This window comes from Mesocricetus auratus, unplaced genomic scaffold, assembly GCF_017639785.1.
Source record: "Mesocricetus auratus isolate SY011 unplaced genomic scaffold, BCM_Maur_2.0 Super-Scaffold_100008, whole genome shotgun sequence".
Lineage (NCBI taxonomy): Eukaryota > Metazoa > Chordata > Mammalia > Rodentia > Cricetidae > Mesocricetus > Mesocricetus auratus.
The window spans coordinates 28,399,083-28,423,021 of record NW_024429192.1 but is presented as its reverse complement, the minus strand read 5'-3'; the positions used below and the strand labels follow the sequence as shown (position 1 = coordinate 28,423,021).

The following is a 23,939-nucleotide window of genomic DNA, read 5'->3' as shown; positions in this document are numbered from 1 at the left end:
CCTCCCAAGTGCTGGGATTAAAGGCAGCGCTATAATGCTCAGCCATCTCAACCCTGTGTTTCTAACACAGCCCTAGAATAAACATTTCCAGGCAGTGTACAATGATGTTCAGATGGCAGTGTTTCACATGGTGGTCTATTTTTTTTTTTTTTTTTGGTTTTACGAGACAGGGTTTCTCTGTATTGTTTTGGAGGCTGTCAGTGGTGGTCTGTTTTTAAAACTTGCTTTATTCTAATAGGATAGTTGTATTATGCTGATGCTGCACTGTTCATTGAGAATGACTGTAAAAAGACAGTCTTTTAAAATACAATGAATCAGTACTCGTGTTTAATTGCCATGCTTAATAAATCGTGAGAGTCTATAAGGGAAAGAAGTCCCTGGTATTTGCTTTAAATCCAGGAAATCTTGTGACTTAATGCCAATAGTCAATCATTGCATCTCAGTTTTCATCAAGTATTTTAAAAAATCCAAAAATTTTAAAAATGTACTGTAGACTATGTGAGTGCCTTATTGCTAAACTGAATTAAATAAATATTTGACTCCTGGTCATTTGGGCCCTTACTCCTCATGGACTATGAAATGTAAACAGATCCTTTTCTTTTTAGGTACCCTTGAATTACACCAAAAACCAGAAACTTAATTTTGGTTATTTATTTCATGCACTCATTTTTTTTATTTCTCTTGTTAAAAATTTAGATGCAGGTCCCTAGGAGCCTCTAAAAAATCCTTCACTGTCAGCAATCAGAGGCACCAGAAGCCAGGGCACTCCTCCTGCTGGCTCCTTCCTGGTGCATTAGTGCTGGACAAACCGAGAGCCAGCCCAGGTTCCCTTATAGTAGAAACCCAGTTCAGAGTGTCACTAAAGCAGGCACTGATGAAGTTTAAAAAACAATGAATTAGTTAACTAAAACCATTAAGACACTATTTATTTTAGAATCATGCTTTTAGAGAATACCAGTTACTACTTAGGATATAGGATTTGAGATCAGTCATCTTCAAAAAAGGAAAAAAACTTGACTTAGGGCAGTGCAAGTAAACAAAATGCTTTGTCCTGAGTTAAGAACTGTGGTTTAAGAAATATAATGACCTAGTTGGTTTCAAAATGTAAGTTCCTATGAAGAGTTTTGTTTGTATTGAGTTGGGGGACCTATAGGTTTAAATGTCAGCCACCTGATTTAAAAGACCTTGGTTTTACTAAATCTGCCTTCTCCTCTGAACTGGGGTGAGAGTGAGGGATGCTTGTGTAAAATCCCCAAACTGCTCATTTCCCGGCCTGATTAAGATGTAGTTTACTCTGTTTTCTGTACTGTATCATTATCTGAAGTTTAAGTGGTAACTGGTTCTATACCATGTAAGTATCATATGTTAGTCATCAAAGATTTTTAATCCAAATTAAGAAAAAGAGTTTGAAAACAAAGAATGAAACGAGATGGTCACATGTTTTCTATGCCTATCATGCATCCTGAAAATTTGTGCTGTGTCACGCTTGGCTTCCTCTTGGCCCACTGCTCTCTCTGTTGAACAGGTTCTACATATATACATGCTGATACTATCACAAGTCAACTGTATTTGCCCTCCCTAGAAAAATCTCCACCTTTATCCAGGGTGCTATCATGAGTCTTACATAGCCTTTTCCCTTATTATTGGTACTTTAAACACTGGGTTCTACAAATCCTGTGGGACAGGACTTCCAAAATGAGGGTTTTGCTTAAAAATAAGATCTCTGGTCAAATGAATATTTTGCCATAGAATATTTTGTAACTCTTTTAGCAATCATTAATTTCAGCATTTTGAAAGCTTTTATTTATTCTTCAGTAAGTACACATTAAGATTTTTTGCATTAGGAGATTTTCACATGTTGGTTGTTTTCAGGACCACACTATATTTGAAGTATACTTTTCTCCAAATGTACTTTGAAAATTTCACTTACGTTAACTTTTTCCTCACAAGAAATGTTAAAATATGCAATTTCCATGAATAAATATCAGCTTACATTAAGCCAATGTGAAGGCCTATAGGCTAAGAATAGCAGGTAAGCTGAAGGTAATAGGGAGAATGATAAGATCAAGAGAGGACAGGAAGATGAACTTCAAGCAAACTCAGAGTATTGAACTAGGTTTCTGTATGTAAGGAGGAGTTAAATGTGGGAATGTTTACAACTGTGTGCATTGTGTTTATTATCAGACATAACACATGATGACACTGAGCAATCTTAAACTGCTCACCTTTCACTGGTCACAATAATTCTCACATCTGAGTGGAAAACTGACATTTAAATGTACAGTGTTTGTCCATACTTTACCTAATGTATGATGTAATCTCTACTCAGCCTGTACTAACTTTGCAAGTAAAGCCTAGTTGATAAGGCATCTTTACTGAAATACAAAGATAACTGCATTTGTAGCTTTCACATCCTTCAAGACACTTGAACTTACCACAATGGAAAGGAGTTTTGCTTTGTGAAGCAGCCTCTCTATAAACACAAGCTGTTCCTGGCTTCAGCTTGTGTTCATCTGTAGATCCACAGATTTATTTTTCTTACAAGACCTCATGTTATTTCTGCTAAAAGTTTGTTATTATTTTGTTTTTTACTGTGACTAATGTCATAATGCCTTATATAAGTGTGTGTAGGTGATCTAAATTTAAAATTCAAAAGATTATAAAACAACTTTCTGTACTACATCAGATGGTGATAAAATCTGATGAGTATGAAAAGTAATGAAAACATAGTGATATTATTATGACTTCTTAAAATACATCTAAAGACCATTAGATATAAATTTTTAATTTACTACTAAATATTTGGATTCAGTGAGAGACTCTTTAGATGAGCATCCCCAAAAACTGTAATGATAGCTAAAATTTGGTTAATCTCTCAGTAACAAAGATATCTTCAGATTTCAAATCAAGATTGTGTGTAATAAGGCAGGTTTTTTCCAAGTATAGAAACAAAATTGTTCTAGATATTAGAGCCACAGATTACTTGTGAAATGAAGGCTGTGAAATTTCCACAAACACAGACATCTAAATTTCTATGACTTCAGGATTATTTCCAAAGGAAGCTTTCTTGAGGTCAGCATTATGGGTTATTAGGGTAAAGGCAGCCTGTTTGAGTCTGATGATATAAGTTTGATTTGATCCCCATGACAAACACGATGGAAGGACTTTACCAAGTCCTTAAAGTCTGTTTACCTCTGAATGTGGCATGCATATTGGTCTCCATAGGCAATGCAACCACATGTACAAATGTACATGTAATCATACATTTATAGACATAAAAAGTACATCTACTAGGTGCTTGTCCTTTTTTAATATTTTTTATTTAAATTAAAACAAGCTTGCTTCACATATCAATCCCAGCTCCTTCTCCTTGCCTGCTCTCTTGACCCCCCCACCAAACCCCAAGCCTTCCACCCAAACCCCAGGCCATTACCCAGGGAGTGTGAGGCCCTCCATGGGGGATATCCAGAGTCTGTCATTTTGTTCAGGGCAGGGCCTAGGCCCTCTCCCAAGAGTCCAGCCTGAGAGAGAATCCCTCATTGTGGGATGGGCACCCAAAGCCCATTTGTATGCCAGGGATAAATACTGATCTACTATCCAAGGCCCAATAGATTACCTAGGCCTCCTCACTGACAGCCACATTCAGGGAGTGTGGATCAGTCCCATGCTGGCCTGCCAGCCATCAGTCTGGGGTCCAAGAGCTCCCCTTTGTTCAGGTCAGCTGTTTCTGTGGGTTAAACCAGCCCAGTCTTGATCCCTTTGCTCATCAGTCCTCTCTCTCTATCACTGGGTTCCAGAAATTCAGTTCAGTGTTTAGTTGTGGTGTCTGCCTCTGCTTCTATCAGTCATTGATTGAAGGTTCTGTTTCCCAGACTCTGGCAGTGGGATTGTAGGCTGGCACTCCTCTGATCCATGCCTAAAATCCATATATGAGTGAGTACATACCATGGTTGTCCTTTTGTGACTGGGTTATCTCACTCAAATTTCAAGATTCCATTTTTTTCCACTGAATAGTACTCATTGGGTACATATACCACATTTTCTCTATCTACTCTTCAGTTGAGGGGTATCTAGGTTGCTTCCAGGCTCTGGCTATTACAAATAATGCTTCCATGAATACAGTGGAACAGACATCCTTGTATGAATGTGCATCTTTTGAGTATATGCCTAAGAGTGGAATTGCTGGGTCTTGTGGTAGAACGATTCCCATTTTCCTGAGGAATCTCCAAACTGATTTCCAAAGTGGCTGAACAAGTTGACACTCCCACCAGCAGTGGAGGAGTGTTCCCCTTTCTCTACATCCCCTCCAGCATAAATTTTCTTAAAAGTCTCTAAATCTTTGGGGTTAATTAGATGGCCCAGTTAGTGAGTCAAGGTGTTTGCACCCATTAATGGCCTTCTAGAGCCTCCTTTAGGGGTGAATCCTTGAGAGAATTTTTATGAAGCAAATATTAATAGGTTTGTAAGCCACGTGGTGGTGGTGTGCACCTGTAATCTCAACACATAGGAGGCAAAAGCAGGTTGATCTCTGAGATCAAGGACAGTCTATTCAACAAAGGAAGCTCCAGGACAGCCAGGGCTACCCAGAGAAACCCTGTCTCAAACCTCCCCTGCCCCACAGCCACAAAAAAGAAAGAAATAGACATTTAGTATGAACGTTATGAGTTTGTCTTTTTCTGAAGAAATTAGGCATAATGTTTGTTTCTGTATAGAAATTTCATTTACCCCCACAGTAACATTTCTTTGGAAATACTTTTAAGGAACATCTGCTTTGGCCAAAAATTCAACATCTGAACTTCTCTTTATGCCTTAGGGCAGCTCATTACAAGATGAAACACTGTTGTAGTCTATTGCATTTACCTAACAAATACCTTTTAGAACTCTCCACAAGTGAAAACTAGCAACTATACCCTTATCACAAAATGCCATTCTAAAAGTTGAACAGAATAGAATTTGTATTAGAAATTAAAATTTAAATAAACAATGGGATTAAATAAGTAAATGAAATTAAAGTAGTAAGTCTGAAACTTAAGTATATTTTGAGAAAGGAAAAAGGAAGAATCAAGCGAATGACAGACTGAGCAGCCGAGCTACAGTTGTAAGTGTGTTCTTTCTTACTTGCTGCTATGCCTACCTGGGCTGACCTGCCTGCTCCAGAGAGAAGGCTCAGGCTCAAACTGGCACCTGTCTCCTTTCCTCGTAAAAACAATACAGTTGGCTCATTTCAGGTCATTTCCCCAGTTTTCAGGATTGTGTTTAAAAGTGCATCTGTGCTAGGTGCTTGTCTTTAATTCTAGCACTCAGGAGGCAAAGCTGGTGGATAGCTGGGAGTTTGAAACTAGCTCCATCTGCATAGTGCATTCCAGATCATCCAGGGTTACAAAATGAGCCCCCTCTCAAAAACAAATTAGTCTTTAAAAAATCTGAAAATAATGTCTTTGAGAACACAAATTTTTGTATGGATAGGTACTGGGTACCACTAGAAAATAGATAAATGTCCTTGTCTATTTCTCCTTATAAGCACTAAAGCTGATAAAATATACAAGCATAATCACATTAGTTTTTCTGAAATTTTCATGAAATTTGATGACAAAATTCTGATTTAAGATGAATTTTATAATCTAAATATTTTGTGGTTGTGTTGTCCACAAGTGACAAAAATGTCTTTTAATGTAATTCAGATTGGAATTATTGTTGCTCAAAATTGTAATATTCTGGAACTAGGGGAAGAACTCAGTAACAGGTTTGTGTGTTGAATGTGTGTAAAATCCTAGGTTCAATATGTATCACCCTCCTAGTCCTCCAAGCCTACTCAGAATTGCTACTTAGTGTAATATGTTCCTTTTCAATAGGCAAAACTATGTCCGTGATTAAGATCATGACAGTCAGTACTATAAGGTTGCTTTACAACAAAATGAACTGGTAAAACATATTTTTGTTTCTATAAAAGACAGAGAGGAGAGAACTAGGATGAAATACAGTTTATAAGAACAAATGAGAAAACTTGTGTCTGTGGAGGAAAATTCAGAATCAAGTTTATTTTTTCTTTTTCCAATCCATTCTGTAAATTTTGTATCTGTAGATTACATACTGAAACCTATACTTGTTTTTTGGCAATTGGTACTCATGTCTAGCAGACCTAGGCTACAGGGATTGGATAAATGTTTCCCAAGTGACTTACTAATCCCTCCTAGCCATATTAAAATATTATTAACTGCAATTTAGTTGTAAATGAACTAATTTGTATCTAGTAACTTAAAAATTCACAGTTTTACAAAGGATGAAAGAAAACCAATCATTACTCACTCAAAGACCCTTGAATATTTGTTGATCTTGCAGTGCTTCAAGTTAAGGTTTTACAGTAAAGGAGAGGGACATTGCAAGTTTGGAGAGGAATTGTCAAAGAGCCGCATGAGTAACAGGAGCTATAACTCAGTTAAAACACAGAGGCACTGTAATATTTTCACTCTGGAATGTAGAAAGCACCAATGAGACAAATATTGCAGATGTTTCATTCAAAACATTCACTCTGAAAAATACATATTATCCATCTGAATTCCACATGATTAGGAATTGATTGGTACCTTTATTGACAGTTATGGTAATTCTTATAAATATTAGTAAGAAATTATGGAATTCTCTTCAGTAATTTTAATAAAGATAGACACTATTTTTTTAAATTTATTTTTCAGTTTAAATTTAGATAAGACACAAGGTTGCTTTGCAAGTCAGTTCCAGGTCCCTCTCCCTTTCCCTCCCCTCCTCCTGTGCACTCCCCCCAACCCCCCCCATTATCACCTCATTTCCCCAGGGAGGGTGAGGCCCTCCATGGGGGTGTCCATAGTCTGTCACTTCATATAGGGCAGGGCCTAGACATTTCCCCAAGAGTTCAGGGTGAGAGTGCACCTCACATGATAGACACTATTTTTAAAAGTTTGATCTCAGCATAAAAAATGAGTAAATCAAATTTTGATGTGGAAGCCAATCCTACTGTTTGGTTTTTCAATGGTTGTAATACTCATCACGTAGGAGTTTTGGGTAGTTACATTTTGCGCCTTCCTTTTCCGACCTGACCCAATTATGAAAGTCAGTGACTCAGGGAACATAGTTGTGTTTCCAGATTTTGACTGTGGTATGAAATTAACCATTTCATGTAATAAGAACTTGTAATAAAGATGAAGTACTTCAAACTGAAAACTTTACACTGAATGTGTGAATGAATCATCTTGAGAAATTGATGCAAGCTTGGAATGTGTTTATTACTATCTAACTAAATCTGTTTATATTCTAGAAAATTTGTTGTGATGTTTGTTAGCCAAATTCCTCAAAAGTGGAATTTAGTGATTTTTTTTGTATTGATTAAGTAGAAAATGAAAATGATGGGACAAAGAAAAGGGAAACTTGAGAGGTTATAAACATATACATCTTAAGAGATGTTTATGACATAGCTTTCTCCTTCTATGATACTCTACATATAGAATGTGAAGGAATCTTGTCGATATGCATTTATGTACAATGAAGATATTTATCCTATTCCATTGTAGACTACAAAAATTGCATGTGTGGTAAGAAAGGTTATGAATTAGACTCAAAACAATTATACTGTTAGCATTCATTGAAAGTGTTAGCTTGGTGTTCATATATCCATTTTCTATCTTAACATTACTTTTGTAATTGAGATTCAATACTCATTCACCTTAAGGATTGCTGTATAAATTGCTTAGAATTTCTTGCTTCTGAAACATAGTTTCTTATAACTACAAGCAAAATTAATCACTGACATCTTTTGATCTTTTTATTATTAAAAAAAACCCTGATTCCTTAAATAATTATATGTAGCTCTAGAGTACAATGTGATACTTTGACAGGCAAGCAACATGTACTACTCAACCAGGAAATTAGCATATCTAACCTGTATGTTTAGAAACTCTTCAAATATTTTTGTAATGTGTTATTTCCCACTAGTTGCAGCCAGGACTTTGGAAGTTTTCAAATCATACTATGGTTTCTTTGGGGAAACCATTCCTTCTCGAAAAAGAAGCTGTGAAGGAAAAAAAAATCCAAAACAACAAAAAGCAAAAAACAAAAACCAAACCAACTAACCAACCAACCCCATTCCCTAAAAAAAAAAAAATCAAAACAAAACAAAACAAAAAAATCCCAGATAATTATTGCCCGACCCCCAGTGGAAAACATGCCTGCACTGAAATGTGTTTCATGGGTCAGGGTTTCAAGCAATCAGCAAATAATCTTTTCACTATTGCCCTGCTGTTCAAATAGCTCACTTTGGAAAACATCTAAGGACACAGTTCAGATGAAGAAATCTGTTTCAGCATTCGTTCTCAGCCAGTTTTGCCTCAGCTTTCAAGCAGACTACAAAGATTTTGGAAAAGAATTCTCCGTGGTCTGAGGAATTTACAGCTATCTTTATTCCCTTTCAGGATGCTGTGCTTTCTCTCTTCTTATTGTTCTATTTATCAACAATATAAGGTTTCACAAACAGTCGTCTGTGGCCAATATGTTCAGAATTCCTTGGTGAAAAGATGACATGCCAAAGAAAGTCTTGCAAAGGACTGATGAGAGGCAAAATGTGCCATTTTTTTCTTGTGGATACAACCCGATATGTGGGAGATTCAAATCCATTTTTTGAAACCACAGGCATGTGTTCTAAAATTATTTCATGCAGGCTTTGCTTGTGCTGTATCAAGTTGTACCTAGTATCTTCAGCATCACTGAAGCCCCATTTAAATATACTATGAAGGAATGGACTCTTCTGGAACATGTCAGAGAATAAGTTTGCATCTAGGTCATAAGGAGGCAGAAAATCCCATTGATGGCACAACAGAAACTGATACAGGCTTGGTACAGCCCATGACTGAGTCTCTTCTAATGCATTTTTCTTCAATGGAGAAATTAATGACTTAAACCAAATTTATACTAAAATATACTTGTATTTCAGCAGTTTTAAAGTCATTTTTTAAAAAAAAATATTGGAACCTTTTAATGATTCATATTCCCAGATACACGTGTTCTCTTTTGAGGGAGTGCGGGCATCGAGCAATGGTCTCAGATTAGCTCTTTCTCTGGTTGGGTGATCTATTTTCTGAATCGTAAAGCTGTCATGGCATAACCTAGAAATCTCTTTAAAGATGCATATTTGGCTGCATGTGCATGTGTTATCCAACAGATGTCTGGATAGTTAGAATCTCTTGAGAGCATTATAATGTGTGGTTTTAGTTACAAAGTTATCCAAACTTTTTTCCCCTTTTGGTCTTGTTTTTCTGAGTTCTGGGAGAAAGTCTGTAGTTTGTAGAGAATTTACAAAAGAATACATTTCATTTCCTTCTTTCTTCTTTTGTTAACTTTTATCCCCATGATTAAGATATCTTCTTATCTGCTTTTGAGATGAATTTCCTGAATTGGTAGGCAGTGTCTGCATTCAATATCACACCCTGTGATCCCAAGAACTTATCACCCCAGAAGTGCTCTGCCATATTGATGATCAAGTTCAGAACCCAGTATATGCCCATTACAATAAAAAAGAAACTCCAGATCACTGTGTGCAATTTAGGTCCATCACAAGTTCAGTTTTGGAGAGATTTTCTCACATTTGTTAATGCTTTAAGCACCTTCCAGATTTCCATCCAGGTGGACACTGGAATAGATGCCAAAGGCAAAGGCTAGAGGCCCCTGTGCAGCTGAGTTTGTGGTCTTGGAGGAAGGAAGGCTCTAAGAGGGTAGACTGACTACTGTGGCTTGTTGTCTGGGCCTGGGAAAACAAGAGCAATGGGAAACACCTGGCAGTAAATGGCTTGTCACCCGCAGTGTTTGCCTCGGGTGTGCAGGTGTTGCCCTTCCTACCATAACATAGTAAATTATTGTCTAAAAGCAACTTCACATTTGGTGGGTTTTACATTTCTACTCTTCTTTTGCATCTGAACTTAAAGACATTTTGACAAGTCCAGGCAGTTTTCACCTCATTGTTCCTGACAGTACTGTTTCTGTGGAGATTTGAAGCAGATTGTAAATGTGCTTCCAGAAAATGTCTCTATAAGCAGAAAAGTCTCCTTTTGCTAGTAACTCCTTTGTATCCATAGTGAGGTATTGTTCACTGTTCATGTGCAAGAGTTCTAATCATGAGTTGATAAATGTTATTGAAATGTCGTAAAGAATACGTTTAACGTTTTATGTTGTTCAAGAATGTATCGTATTTTTAACAGTTTTAAAACATTGTCAATCATTTATATATTATGAAGTTAATCATCAAATATACAAAAGTACTTATAACACATGAGAAAAAGTACTCATGTCTAATGCACAAAAGGCACATAGAAATTAAGGAGAATTTAATCTCTGAAAAGCACAAAATTTAGTTAAAGTTAAAATGGTGAGAAAGTCATAATCACCCAGCATCCATATTCATTCATAGTATTCATTCATAGTGAAATAATGCATACAACTAGGCTTGTTGAATCTATAACAATCCCAATAATAGATATTTTAAAAGTGAGTGTTATAGTCATTTTGAGCACATTTAGACACCACAATTAAATGTGCAAGTATAAGTATCTATATATGTAACTTCAGCAATAATACAAACATGTTTCCAAGAATTTTGTAGCCCCTAAAAGATTCACGCAGATAGCAAACATATTCATGCTTATACATATGTTTATGCATGTGCATATGTATGTGTGTGTCCACATTGTAGTCAGATGATGTATATCTGCAGAGGAGTGTCACACTGAAGAATAATTACTATGAGGCCTCCCAAAGGAACAAAGATATATACGCAGTTTCTCAAGATAATGCTGCTACTGCAGTAATCTGTAAAGAGTGGCAACTGCTCACAGACATTAAATACACCTTAAATATATTGAGCCCACTGGCATAATTACCTATTACTTAGACCTTTCACTCTCTAAATACCATTGATCACGATTTTAAAATAGGGATTCTGAGATCTTTTGAGATTAAAATGATTTGTTTTAGAAGTAAGAGAAGTATGATGATTATACTTTATCTGTTTTGATATCCACCTGAAATCACATTACAGTTTCCCAGACGGGTAGCCTTTGCTTGTATTCTTCATCCCTCCTCAAAGTTAACAGTAAGGTGCTATGTTCACATGGATCTCATTTAGAAAGCCTTAACTTTAATTTAACCTGATTACCCCAGCCTCAGGCAAACAGATGCAGTTGGGTTATCATTTGCAGTGTTAATTTTATAAAGCCATAGAAATGCATATGACTGTCTCTTGAACATCTCTGTGGTCATTTGTCAATCTGTCAAGTGGGTGAAAGTTGGGTGTTTGGCCCATCATCCAACACAATGTTGTATGTATGTAAGTTTGTAGTAAGTGCTATTTACTTTTCACATAACAGAACTGGGAGTTTATTTTATTTTTAAATGCAAATTACATGTAAATGACTTGCATGTAAACTGTTGACATCCGTGAAATGAACAGTTTATACTTACTAAGTCCTTTCTTTCTAAGGTTATAATATTCTTGAGTTTTGTATCTAAATTCTCTCCTCTTTTAGTGTATTTTCCATTGTATAGTTACTTCCTTTATCTCTAGAAACAGTAACAAAAAAATTGGAAACATTGTTGATGGCATTTTCAAATGATGCTTTCTTAGAAGTCGGACATGGTCATCTAGTGGCATATGACTGGCAACCAGAGAGTTCCCCAAATTCAGCTCTGTAGCCATGTAAAAATTCCTCTTTAGTTTATTGTTGATGACTTTTTCTTAATAGTAGAAAATGACACCTTATTTAGTCTAGATGTCCCTTTGAATACTTGGTGAACTCTTTGATGCTTTCCTACACTGCATTTTGACCCTATTCATTTACCTCCTCCATCTCCTTCAAGATCCACGCTGCATTTAGTGCCCTCCCAAGTTCGTGTTCTCATTTGAAAATCTTGTCCCATCCTATTATTTCTACCTTTACACTCTGAGGTGTATGGTCATCTCCTAGAGTGTGGTAGACCCACCAGGGGACACACCATTAAACAAACCTAACTCTCTTCAGGCAGCTATCAGTTGCCAGTGGCTCATCAGCTAGGGGTGGAACTTTATGCCCACATCAGCCCTCCATGCTGGATAGTCTAACTAGTTTTTTTTTTTGTTTTTTGTTTTTTTTGGTTTTACGAGACAGGGTTTCTCTGTATTGTTTTGGAGGCTGTCGGTCCAGCCCGGCCTCGAACTCACAGAGATCCGCCTGCCTCTGCCTCCCGAGTGCTGGGATTAAAGGCGTGTGCCACCACCGCCCGGCTCTAAGTAGTTTTTAATTAATCTAGTGATATTGCCATTACTCCTGCTTTAAAAGGAAGTCCCAGTTACAGGTGAAACTTTTCAAGTTATCCCTTCATCCTCTCCATGGGATTAGCTCTTAGTTCTAGAAAGTTACACAAGCATCTAATTAGCAGTTTGCAGTCTGCCTTCAGGTGTTGCCATATCATTCCAGTTCTGCCCCTGATTTCAAATCTTTCCCTCCTCCATCTTTTCCTTTAAGCATTCTCTATTGCTTATTAAACTTAACATCAAGCTCATCTTTGCATTTGTGATTCGTCTAAGGTATTCATCTGGAGTTACCCATGCCATATCTTCCTCTGGAGGGTGCAGAAGTTCCAGGACATTTAATAGAATCGCCTTTAAGCCAACCCATGTATTCTTCATGGTAGCTTTTGGGAACTTCAGTATATTTTCACAAAATTCCTTGGAGTTGGTAGAAGTTGTGGAGGGTGAAGACTTTAGGCTTCTCATTCTTACATACCTGTAGCTGCTGTTCTGATTCCTATATCCATAACCTTTTTCCAAATACCAACCTGTGAAACTATTACCTCCTGGAATTTAGAGCATGATTTTTTCCACATGGTGGGGAAGTTGGTCACAGTAACATCCTTGTAAGATTCAGTCAGTGCTGTGATCTGGGTGTTGGTGTCTGCTCCAAAGTGTGTGTTGAAATGCTAATCTCATGTTGGTATTAGGTGGGGCCTTTGGAGGATGGAGTAAGTGACAGGTGGAAGAGTCCTCAGGAATGGGATCCTTTCTCTTATGAAAGGTTTGAGAAAACACCCCCCCCCACACACACACGCACGCATACACACATGCACACGCACACATGCGCACACACATGCATATACACGCGTGTGCGTGTGCACGCACACACACACACACACACACACACACACTTCTGCTTTAGGATACAGTGAGCAGGAAACTTATGAACCAGAAAGTCAACTTTCATCCACAGAATCTCCTGTTGTCTTGATCTTAGATCAAAACCTCTAGAATGCTGTTGGAGTAACTTCTGCTGTCAATAAGCTTCCCAGTTTGCAGCATTTGTTTTAGGGTCCTGCACAGACGGACTGCTAGACTCACTGATGAGTGAGCAAGAGCAAACTGTGAACCTCTACTGTGACCATTGCTCCTTTCCTGTTCCTAATGACTCCAAGTTTGTTTGCTTGGATATGGATATTTTCTTCTCTTCTATGGTGATCAGGTGTTGTTGTTGGAATTGAAGTGAGGAAATGCATTTCTGAACTTTTAGTTTCTTTCAGTCTCTTTTCCCAAGCGCATCTCATTTCAACTCCAAAGTCAATAAAGTGATATCGTTGTTTCCCGGTTTACTTCTGATTTACAATAAACAAGCAAAAGCCATGAGTCAAATGTTCTTTATTTTTAAAAAGTCACATTAGGGAAATGAATGGCTGTGGATGGGTCTGGAGCAAACACATTACAAATATACACGTAAGAGTCCATTAGTTGATGTGACATAGCCTATTATACAAATGTAATGGTCTAAAGCATAACAGACTATAATGTAATTCTTTATTATGTTTTAGAAACAAGCATCAAGTTAATGTAGTTGTTAAAAAGAGATTTATCTTAGTCTTGATAATCAGTTCAGAAAAATTAGGGTATATGTATATTTAAAGAGTTGAAAAGGGAATATAAAAATTGTTTGGAATTTTTGTTTTCTGGTTTTGTGAGATGCTATTTACTTTTACTTAGGCGTTAGGTCGAGTGTAGCTAGTGTCCTACTGCCATTACTTACAACCAACACCGTTCACATAAACTATGCATATATCCTGTCATTAAGACTATAGTCTCATTAGGTGGTAGTGGCATATGTCTTTAATCCTAGCACTCAGGAGACAGAGGCAGGTTGATCTATATGAGTTTGAGGTTAGCCTGGTGTACAGATTTAGTAGACATCTAGGGATGTTATATAGAGAAACCTTGTCTCAAAAAACAAGCAACAACAACAAAAAGACTACGGTTTCTGATATCAGAATGCCTGTTTACAGACCTGCCTCTGCCATCACTTCCCCTAGTTTCTGCATTCTTGTTGAGAAATATACATATTATTAAAGCATGACAGAGGAGATTGAGTGATTTCATGTAAAACACCTAGCACAAAATGGAATATCTAAATCCTAAGAAAAATAGCTAGACTTATCCTTGTTTCTTGCTTTCTTTTCTACTAAAATAGCTTATGAACTGAAGAATAAAACTAAAATGGAATTGCTAACATGAAGAAAAGTAAAGCTGGTGATTTCTGTCAGGACTGAAAGCCTAAGAATGTGTTAGGACCTAATTTCATATAGATTTGGTTGGCATTGGAGGAGCAAAGAAGTCCACATAGGAGCAAAGTTTGTAGCAGAGGATAGTCTTTTCTCGCAAAGAATTTTTGGAAAATCATGGTATGTGTGTTTGTCTCCCTCATTTTGTTGGGTGAAATCCAAGTGGCTGATTCTTAAGTATCTTGATTCACCACCTACAATTTTTCTTTATTAGAAAAATGGCAGTCCCGCATTTATGATGCAACATATTAGTAGGGTCTTTTTTCACCGTTCTTTCAAAAATTATACTTATATTGAAATTTATGGAAAATGATACCTGTAAATTAATGCAAAAGTTTGGTTTATGTCTTTTCACTAAGAAGATGCTAAACCATCAGGATCCAATAGTTGTTTAATACCGAGGGGTTGTAGAAGAATTGGAAGATTAATTGGTTTTTTTAAAAACTATACTCTGGAGTGACACAGAGACATGGGATCAAACATGGAAGACATGCATTTATAATGAGAGAATGATTTCTGCTATTCTGGTTGAAATTTGGGGTCCATCTTAAGTAATTCCATACTTGGCTATGACAAAATGGTTACATGATCTGAAGGAGTCATATATCTTTGTACATCAAACTAGGGATTGCCTTTATTTTAAAAGGGGAAAAAAGTTAAACCACTTGATGATTACAACAGTATTCATGACTTGCAGTGCTGACATCCTGTAGATTGATGCAGTCTTAAGCTCTGGAAATACTGTGTCATCTAGAAGATGAGAAGTATTAATAATGAAAAAAATATTCATGTAGTCAGCAAATTGTCAGTAAAGGTGGCTTAGATTATTCAAGTCACCCCACAGAGACTATGTCAGGTTGCAAATTATTCTACCCACAATGTTTGAAAATGAGTAAAACGAGTGTTATGATACATCCCTCATCCTTTTATGTTTTTTCTTCCTTCTCTTTCTCCTTCTCTTTTATTCTCCTTTTCCTCTTCTTTGAAATTGTGCACCTAAGTAAAATGCCAGCAATCCTTGAAAAATAACAGACCATTCTTTTGAAATCCAGATTGCCTTTAGTCAATACTGTAGTGCTTTTTACTGTGTAGACTGTGCCTTGAAAGTCTCATGTGCTTTTTGTGTTCCTTTTATTTATTCTCTGTCATTTTATGATTGTTGTCTTAAGATCTGAATCTAATGACTGTAATGATATCATTCATTATTTGATAAAACTTTTTGATAGTTGGAGGGACAAGAAATGTTGTTACAGTAGCAATCACAATGTAAAACTTACCTGGGTCACTTTTTTTCAATTCCTAATATTCATTCAAGACTCACCTTTAAACAAAAGATCAGGAAACAGCTTTGGATCCTGGCACAACTGTCATGTCTTTCTACCTACATTTTGGAGGCCTCACTTCACATTTGGATACCTGGTTCTGAATGACTTAAGACTTTATTCAGAGTGTTCATGAATACTTTATTACATGCCTCAGATATAAAAATAAAGAAAACTGAAAGAGGTGATACACATGATAGCTAACTATAATAACTATTTCAATATATTTGTACACTGAAGCATTTTAATATGTACATTCAATGTAAGTATGTGTGTTTATTAGTTATATCTCAAAAAAAAGCAAGGAAAAATACATACAACATGAAACTTGACCTCAGGTGGGTTTGAGAGGCAAGTCCCCTGCTAATTAATTGCCTGTATCCGAAATTAGTTAGATGACTGTAGTACACCCAAGCCAGAATCATATTTTCTACATATCCTCTTTAATAAATTTCCTATTTTACATCTCAGTTGAAATTCAGATGTGTTCACGTATCTATTTTATACTTAAGTTTATCTCATTTGCTTAAAACACCCCTCAGACTCTTCTGAACCACTTTGATTTCATGATGGGAAAGATGTTTTAAAAAGTAAGCTAATAAATAGAGTATAGGTCTGTACTGTTCACACTATGGTCTACTAGCTTACCAATAGCACTAAACTCCAAATTTTATCATATCTAACCACTGTCTATGATTTTAGTGATGTGACTATGAATGAAATGCATTTTTAAAACAACTTAGCATATTAGTTCACAAGTCTAATTGAACTGGTTGCTGTGAAAGTTATTTAACTTTATTTATTTATTTTTTATATTTTATTTTCCAGTTTAAATTTAGATAAGAAACGAGGTTGCTTCACAAGTCAGTTCCAGGTCCCTCTCCCATTCCCTCCCCCCTCCCGTGCCCTCCCCCCAACCCTCCCCGTTATCCCCTCATTCCCCCAGGGAGGGTGAGGCCCTCCATGGGGGTGTCCATAGACTGTCATTTCATATAGGGCAGGGCCTAGACCCTTCCCCAAGAGTTCAGGGTGAGAGTGCACCTCACATTGTTCTATGGGAGTCCAAAGTCCGTGTGTATACTTGGGATGGGTACTGATCTGCTGCCCAAGGCTCAATAGATTCCCTAGGCCTCCTCACTGACACCCAGATTCAGGGGGTCTTGATCAGTCCCATGCTGGATTCCCAGGCTGATGCCTGGGATTCAAGAGTTAACCTTTGTCTGGTCAGCTGTTTCTGGGGGTTAAACTGTACTGTAGTGGTTATTTAACTTTATTTAAATGTTCCTCAAGTCGTTTATGTCTGTTTTCTCTTCTGCTATCATCTCCTGTTAAAGTTAAGGTACAGTTTCCAATTATAATGCACTCCTGACCCAGGAAAATAAAACATAAAATTGAGCAATGAATTTCTGTTGTAGTAGTAGCATTGTAGTACAGAGGTTTTTTTTTTTTCTTCTTTCACACAGTGCATACCTAGAGAAGAGGTTTAGAGAATAGGTTGTCCTTAGGTCATTTCTTGTGATACAAGGGTTTCACTTCTCACACTCAGTATACTGTAGGTCATGAATATTTATGAATTCTACGTGTGTATGCTAGTTTTTCATTATTTTCCATTCTCATCATTTTCAGGTCTTCAGCATCAGGACAAGAGCAAAGAATCAGCTTGGTACTGAAGCATGGTATTGGCAGGTCACATTGCAGCCTGAATCCAAGGGCCCACCAGGAAGATGCCATTGTGATTTCCTATCCAGCAATGGGAGACAGGAAGCATGGGTGGAGAAGAGGACATGTAAGGTCATTGTCTTTGGATTGACCCTTTTTTTCTGGAGGAAACAGTGGGTCCTAGTCATTGAAGAAAAGCATTTTGTCTGTTTTCCCTCCTCTGAGCCTTTTTCAGCTGTGCAACGCCTCGTTTTCATCGCCTTTTACCAAGACCTTGGTTAGTTTTCATTTGTTTCTTCTTTTTTTCTTCTTGAACCAGCCGCCTTGTCAGGAGAAGACGAGCCAGCAACTGAAAATGCTCATTTCTTCAGGAAAACCATTTTGCAGCTCTCGTCATCTATTTTTGTAGAAACACAGAAACTTTGGTTTAGCATGAAGGGGATATTTTTGAGGGATGTAATTTTTTTTAATATTGTAACAATTGTTGAGTTCTGTTTAAAGAACTTGCTCTCAGAAAAGCACTAGCCACAATGCGTTGAAGCGCAGATCTTCAAACTGTCGGTGATGTGCCCTGTCTGTGCTTCTGAGGGTACCTCAAGGGGTTTGGACTTTTCTGTACCAGTGGCCCTACCCTAGGCAAATCAGCATTTACATCCAATCTCAGTGAAGACTTAATTCCATGGTAGCTCCCTTAGTTTGCTTGTGTGGCTTGAAAAGGCACTTTGTTTTAAGGGCTGCAAATCATAGGGTATTTTATTACTTTGACTTTTCCCAAAGAGTTCTTGGAGGTTGACTAATGAGAAAGTTTAGGTTAATGAACAAAGCATCATTCTTTTTATGGTCCATCCAATCTTAACAATTGGGAATAGAGCTTATGCACAGCTTCAATACAGGAAAAACAATGCATTCAGCTATGATACCTGTAGATACATGTCAGTGACTAATTTTCTTAATTTCTAACCAATTGTTAATGGAAGTCTCGAAAGCCATACTTTGAATAAATTTATTCCTTGGTGTGAATTCAAATGAATAGTATCAGGAGAAGAAGCAGGAACATGACAAAGAGCTGACTGTCCCTCACCATTGTAAACTGACAAGTGATGTATTTTTTATGTAGTGTTTTAATTGGAGCATTTTGCAAGATTTTAAATTTCTTTAAAGTGTCATTAGTTTCTCAAAAATGACAGAGAATTAGTAGTGGCGATGGATTTAAGTTTATACTTCAGTTGCAGAAACTGAATTAAAAACTGAAAGCTTGAGAAGCAAAGCTCACATGGGCCACAGAGGAAAGGAAAGTGAAGTTGGAATTAACCTTAAGAGAAGATTAGGCGAAGGTTGGGATTACGAATGCAGCGGTGACTGGCAAATCAAAGACACAGTCTATTGTTCCTTTCAGTTTCTCCCAGTCACGGGAAGTGTGAGTGTGATGCAGATGCTTTTATTTGATAACTTCTCTCAGATTTTCTCATCTCTTTTAGCCGCACACAACAGGAAGATGTGAAATGTGCTACTTTCTGTTTTTAATTGTGTGTGTCGTGGGTGTGAATGCTTTACACATTAACAACACAACAAGCGGTTCAGCAGAATTCTCTCAACTCTCTCTTAACATTTTGCTTGGACAGATCATATGCATTAGTGTCTCCTCCTTCTGCACTTGTGTTATAAGCCCATGTCATTGTGTGTGTCCACAGAATCCATCATTTCTTCTTCTTGATTGTCTTTAACACTGTCTTTGCTCTTTTCCCATTATAGTCTAGACTTATTGTAACTTCCACTCACTTGTATATAAAGTTAAATGTCCAGAGAGAGGCCTCATTAAGTTCTCTGCATTTTTATGTGGACCTTGATGACAAAACTTGTTTTATTTGTTATCTGCACCAATATGTGCGACACAGAGCTGAATGGATCTGTCAAGTTTGTTTTAGCTCGAGTCCTCCTGGGTTCTGAAAAACAAGCTCTCAGCAGCTGCCGTGAGGGAGACTCACTGACTGTTATCTCATCTTGCCTTGGAACAAACTGTCTTACTTTGCAACCTCTTAGAATAGTGCCACTTGAACTCAATGAGCTCGTTCCATTGTATTTTCCCAGCCAACGTGAGGCAAAGGGAGCTAACTCTTTGCCTCATTCTTTCTTTATCATCTAATTGGATTGAAAGAGAAAACAGATTAGTGATTTCTTATCTCCTCATATCTATGGGCAAAACATAATTTGTCACAAGGCCTAAGGAACGTGAAAAATCTGAATTCTATTGCATGCAACAAAGACATGGGTTCTCCTTTAGAGAACAGGCTTGGGTATCAATGGTACAGTGACACCAAAGGAATACATCAAAATCTAGTAAAAAGAGAGGGAACATGGCTAATTGTCCAACAAAGTTTTAACAATACTTTAACAACCAGAGATAATAAAGGGGCTTAAACACAGCACAATAAATAATCCGAGTTTATTTGCATGTAAAGTGCTATTATACTCTGAACCTGAATTTCTCAAAGTTTGACTGCATGATTGAAGGCTGGGTACCTCTCTGACTTCATTAGATCCACTCTACCTTGAACTGTTTTCCAACTTCAGTTTCTTCCAGTCTATCTGAAAACGTGTAAACTTGACACTGGAGAACTTTATTATTCTATATGTAATCTATTATTCCACCAATGGACTAACTAAACTAAGAAACAGCATAATGTTGGTTTCCAGGGTCCACACAGGATATTTGATCTTTCCTTGTAAATTTGTAAAGAGCCTTTAAAGTTTAGAGTCTAAACATTTCTACAAACCAAGAAAGTTAGCTATTATTTTAACTTTTCTCTTTTCCATTTCTTTTTAAGAAATACTAATATTGCCCAAAAATATATACAATAAGAATTAGTGGATTGCAAAAATATTGAAGAATACATTCATCAATTTTGTAGGATTAAAAACTGTTCTAGAGGATGCCTATATGAGCTCCTCATTTATTTTACAAATTGTATTTATTCATTTCTAAACTTGCAGAATATGGGAAAGGAAATAGCTTTAAGCTTCCTGTGTGACTGAAGGCAGTAGCCATAATTTCAAGTGACAGAGATTGTATTTCCTATAAATTGCATTCTGTTCCTTAGGAAAAGCATCCTGTGTGAAATAGTATTTGCTGAGTTAGCCAATGGGAGTGGCAGTAAGTGATGGACAATGCAAAGACACATGTTATCATTTTGATTGAGAAGAGAGTAGTGGAGCAGGATGAGTTAGGGTAAACTTAGTTCTTCAGACTTAGTCATGGCTTACTGTGTGATTTGGAATTTCATTTACTTACCTCATGATAAAAAACTGAATAATACTACCTAATAACGAAGGCTGTGAAAATTTGAAAATATATACAGATGAACCCCACTTGTAGTGTAGACTTTCAAATAACTGACAGCCTCCACAAATGACCATGAGTTCAACAAGTTCGTTATTAAGTTGAACTCTTAGATACCCCGTTTTCTTCACATTGCATATTCATTTTTTTAGCAACCAAATAAGCCAGCAACTGCTTTTGTATAAGTAGTGATGGCAAAGAGAATCTTTCTCTTCTTAATTACGGGAGGAGAAAGTGTTCACTTTTTAATTAAGTCTGAGTTTTTAATATGGTGTTGCTGAAGGAAAGTTAATTAAACATTTAGTGGTATGTAGAGTGAGTCATATTCATTCACAACTCTGTACATTACTGTCCCCGAAATTAGTAGGGCAGTGTCATACAGCCACTTAACTTTGTGTTTGTTAGATATACATTGTGTTTCTGTGGTGCGAGGACTAAGAATGTTCCCTTTCAATTACCCACCCTCCTCCCTTTGTTTTTACTTGTCTCCGAGGAAAAGTTGCATAATATGGTGGAAAAAATCATTTGCATGGAAAGGGAGGGGGAAGCACCCCCTTTCCGATTGCAGTCAGCGGATTTACTTTGTTATAGAAAAAAACTGAAACAGCTTTATTGGAAGCAGATGTTGACACTGTGTCGGTTATTGAAGATGGAAAGAGTTCACTCAGTCGCTGCAGTTACAAAGGGGTATGGATGGCAGTCAGGGTTCCTGTGATGGATCACCTTCCTAGCTTGTGGGAGGACAGCAGACGTTGCACGGAACCAAAAAGGAAGTCAGCCTGTGTGCCACGTTAAGGTGCTTGGGACACCAGGGACTAAGCTTGGTTGCTTCCTTTTCTTTTTTAACCTTTCCCTACAGAATGCATAATGGACATCTTTCAGGTAATATTAAGGCTACACAGACAAGTTAAAACCAAATCTCTCTTAAATCTACAGTTTGAGGAATCCTTTAGCTCCACCACTATAATGTGAAAACTTTGAAATGCTTTCAGAAAGAATCAAGCAACATTTGTGTCACAAACTAGCAGAATACACACACAGATAAACTATGAAAGGAAGATGGTCTTGGTGTTTGGGAATAAATGGAGCCAGCAAGGGAACCTGAGTTTCAATAGCTTCACAATACTAATCGACCTGGTCACATGGTGGTCATGGAACTAGGTTGAATATCAGACTTGTAGAATATTGCATTTTTACTCTTAGTGCTTTCTGGGAATTTTTAAACTATAAAATTAGTTGTAGTTAAATGTCTTAACTTTAAATTTTTTGTTATGAGCTTTTATTTGCTTGAAGCATTTTGTGATGTGAAATGATTAATCAAGGAAATATTCTTGAAGTTTTGAGCAGTTTATATTGATCCAATGACATTTTCTAAATCTGCCTTTTAAACCACAGGGAATTCTAATAGATTTAAATGTAATTTGCCAATTCTGTTATGTTGTGTAAGTCAAAAGGGACTCTTGCTCTTCTAGAAAGGGGCACGCCATCACCAAAAAGTTTCTTTTTGAATGGTTTCTGACTACTAAATTTTAGCCTAAAATTAGTTTCTTTTGAATATAAAATTCTTAAAGAAGTTTCCTTCCTTTCTGCCTAAGATGTGAACTTTTCTTTTTATATAAATAGAAGTAGACCTTTTTGTTTTGTTTTGTTTTGTGCTGTGGCTAGAGCCAAAGTTAGTGGTTTTTACACTCTTGGTTTAATGTGTAGGAGATGTATACTTGTGGACATCCTATCTGATTTATGAACACTATTCCATATAAGTATTTTTCAAGATATACAATGTAGGGAAAACTTCATGTGAGTTCTTTGTATCATTTTAAAATGCATATATTTAAAAGGAAACATTGATTCCTTTTGTTTTCATTGTGTACACCTGCGTAAGGTGAAATGGTTTTGTAAAGAGAAAGATACACAATATGGCAAACTTTATATTTATCACTCTATAAGGTAAACTGAAAACTAATAATAGAACTCATATCTTCTAGCATTGATATACAGTGAGATTCCAGGTTTATTAGTTTTGAAAGAAATCATGCCACCTTGATCTCACATTTCTAGAAAGGAAAGTCAAGCAATCTCAGCTATGATGTCATTGTTAACTAATGAATAATGTATAATTCTTAAATCGTTTGACTTTATTATTGTAAAATCTTTGTCACTGATATAAAATCATGGAATCCTTTGTAAGAAAAACAGATGTCATTTTCTTTAATTTGCTCAATAAATAATTTAATGTGACTTTAATGACTGCGTCTGCACTTCTAGTAACTAAACTTGTTTCCTCTGTGTTTAAACAGCTTGTAGATAATATTCAAAAGTAACAACTTAGATTTTATAAACTATGAGGTTAACTTCCAGAGCCATGACATTTATTTGTTACAGTTTGGAGTGGATTATGAAACACATGTTTACAAAGGAAGAGTAATTGAAATGAATTAATGACATAACAGCAGGAGTCTTGAGAGGTTTTTTTTTTTTCAGTATGATGCTTCTAAGGTATTCGTTTGACCCTTTGTTTGCTCCTTATGATTTTCTTTCCATGTTTGTCAGCATAGAACTTTGTCTAAACAATGTGAAAAGACAAATCAACAGCAACAGCAACTACAAAACTTTTCTACAATTGACTGACAGGAACGAAGTGGCCCTGGAGACGCTTTTCTAAGAGTTTGTGTCGTGAAAGAAGTTACACATGCTCACTACGTAGACCCTCTTTGTTCTTATTAAGTGTTCTTTAATATGGAAATGTGCATTTGGAAGGCAGTCTTAAATGAGAATATCCTCCAGCAATGCAGGTGAAATAACTTGGCCCCGATTTCATTACAGTCTGACATAGACTAGGATAGTGTAAGAGGGATTTATGGCTACTCTAAAAATTTACCACAAATGCAATGACTTAAGACAACACAAGCAGATTATCTTACAGTCCTGCACCTGCTGGGCATTTAGCACAGGTTTTGTCTTGGTAGACTGCAAAGCACAGACTGCAGCTTTCTCACACTGTCCTAGAGAAGATCCAGATCCTGGCTGAC

The 23,939-nt window shown here is 36.8% G+C and overlaps 1 protein-coding gene across 3 annotated transcripts in view; it reads left to right on the top strand.

Moving 5' to 3' along the window:
* Positions 1 to 23,154, top strand: part of Vgll3 (vestigial like family member 3) — a 49,989-nt gene extending 26,835 nt beyond the window's left edge. For all 3 annotated transcript variants that reach the window (XM_021223818.2, XM_013126331.3, XM_013126332.3), the window contains exon 4: positions 17,541 to 23,154. In XM_021223818.2, the coding sequence (XP_021079477.1) occupies positions 17,541 to 17,584 (44 nt within the window). In that variant the 3' untranslated portion in view covers positions 17,585 to 23,154. The remainder of the gene's footprint in view (positions 1 to 17,540) is intronic.
* The last annotated feature ends 785 nt before the right edge of the window (positions 23,155 to 23,939 follow it).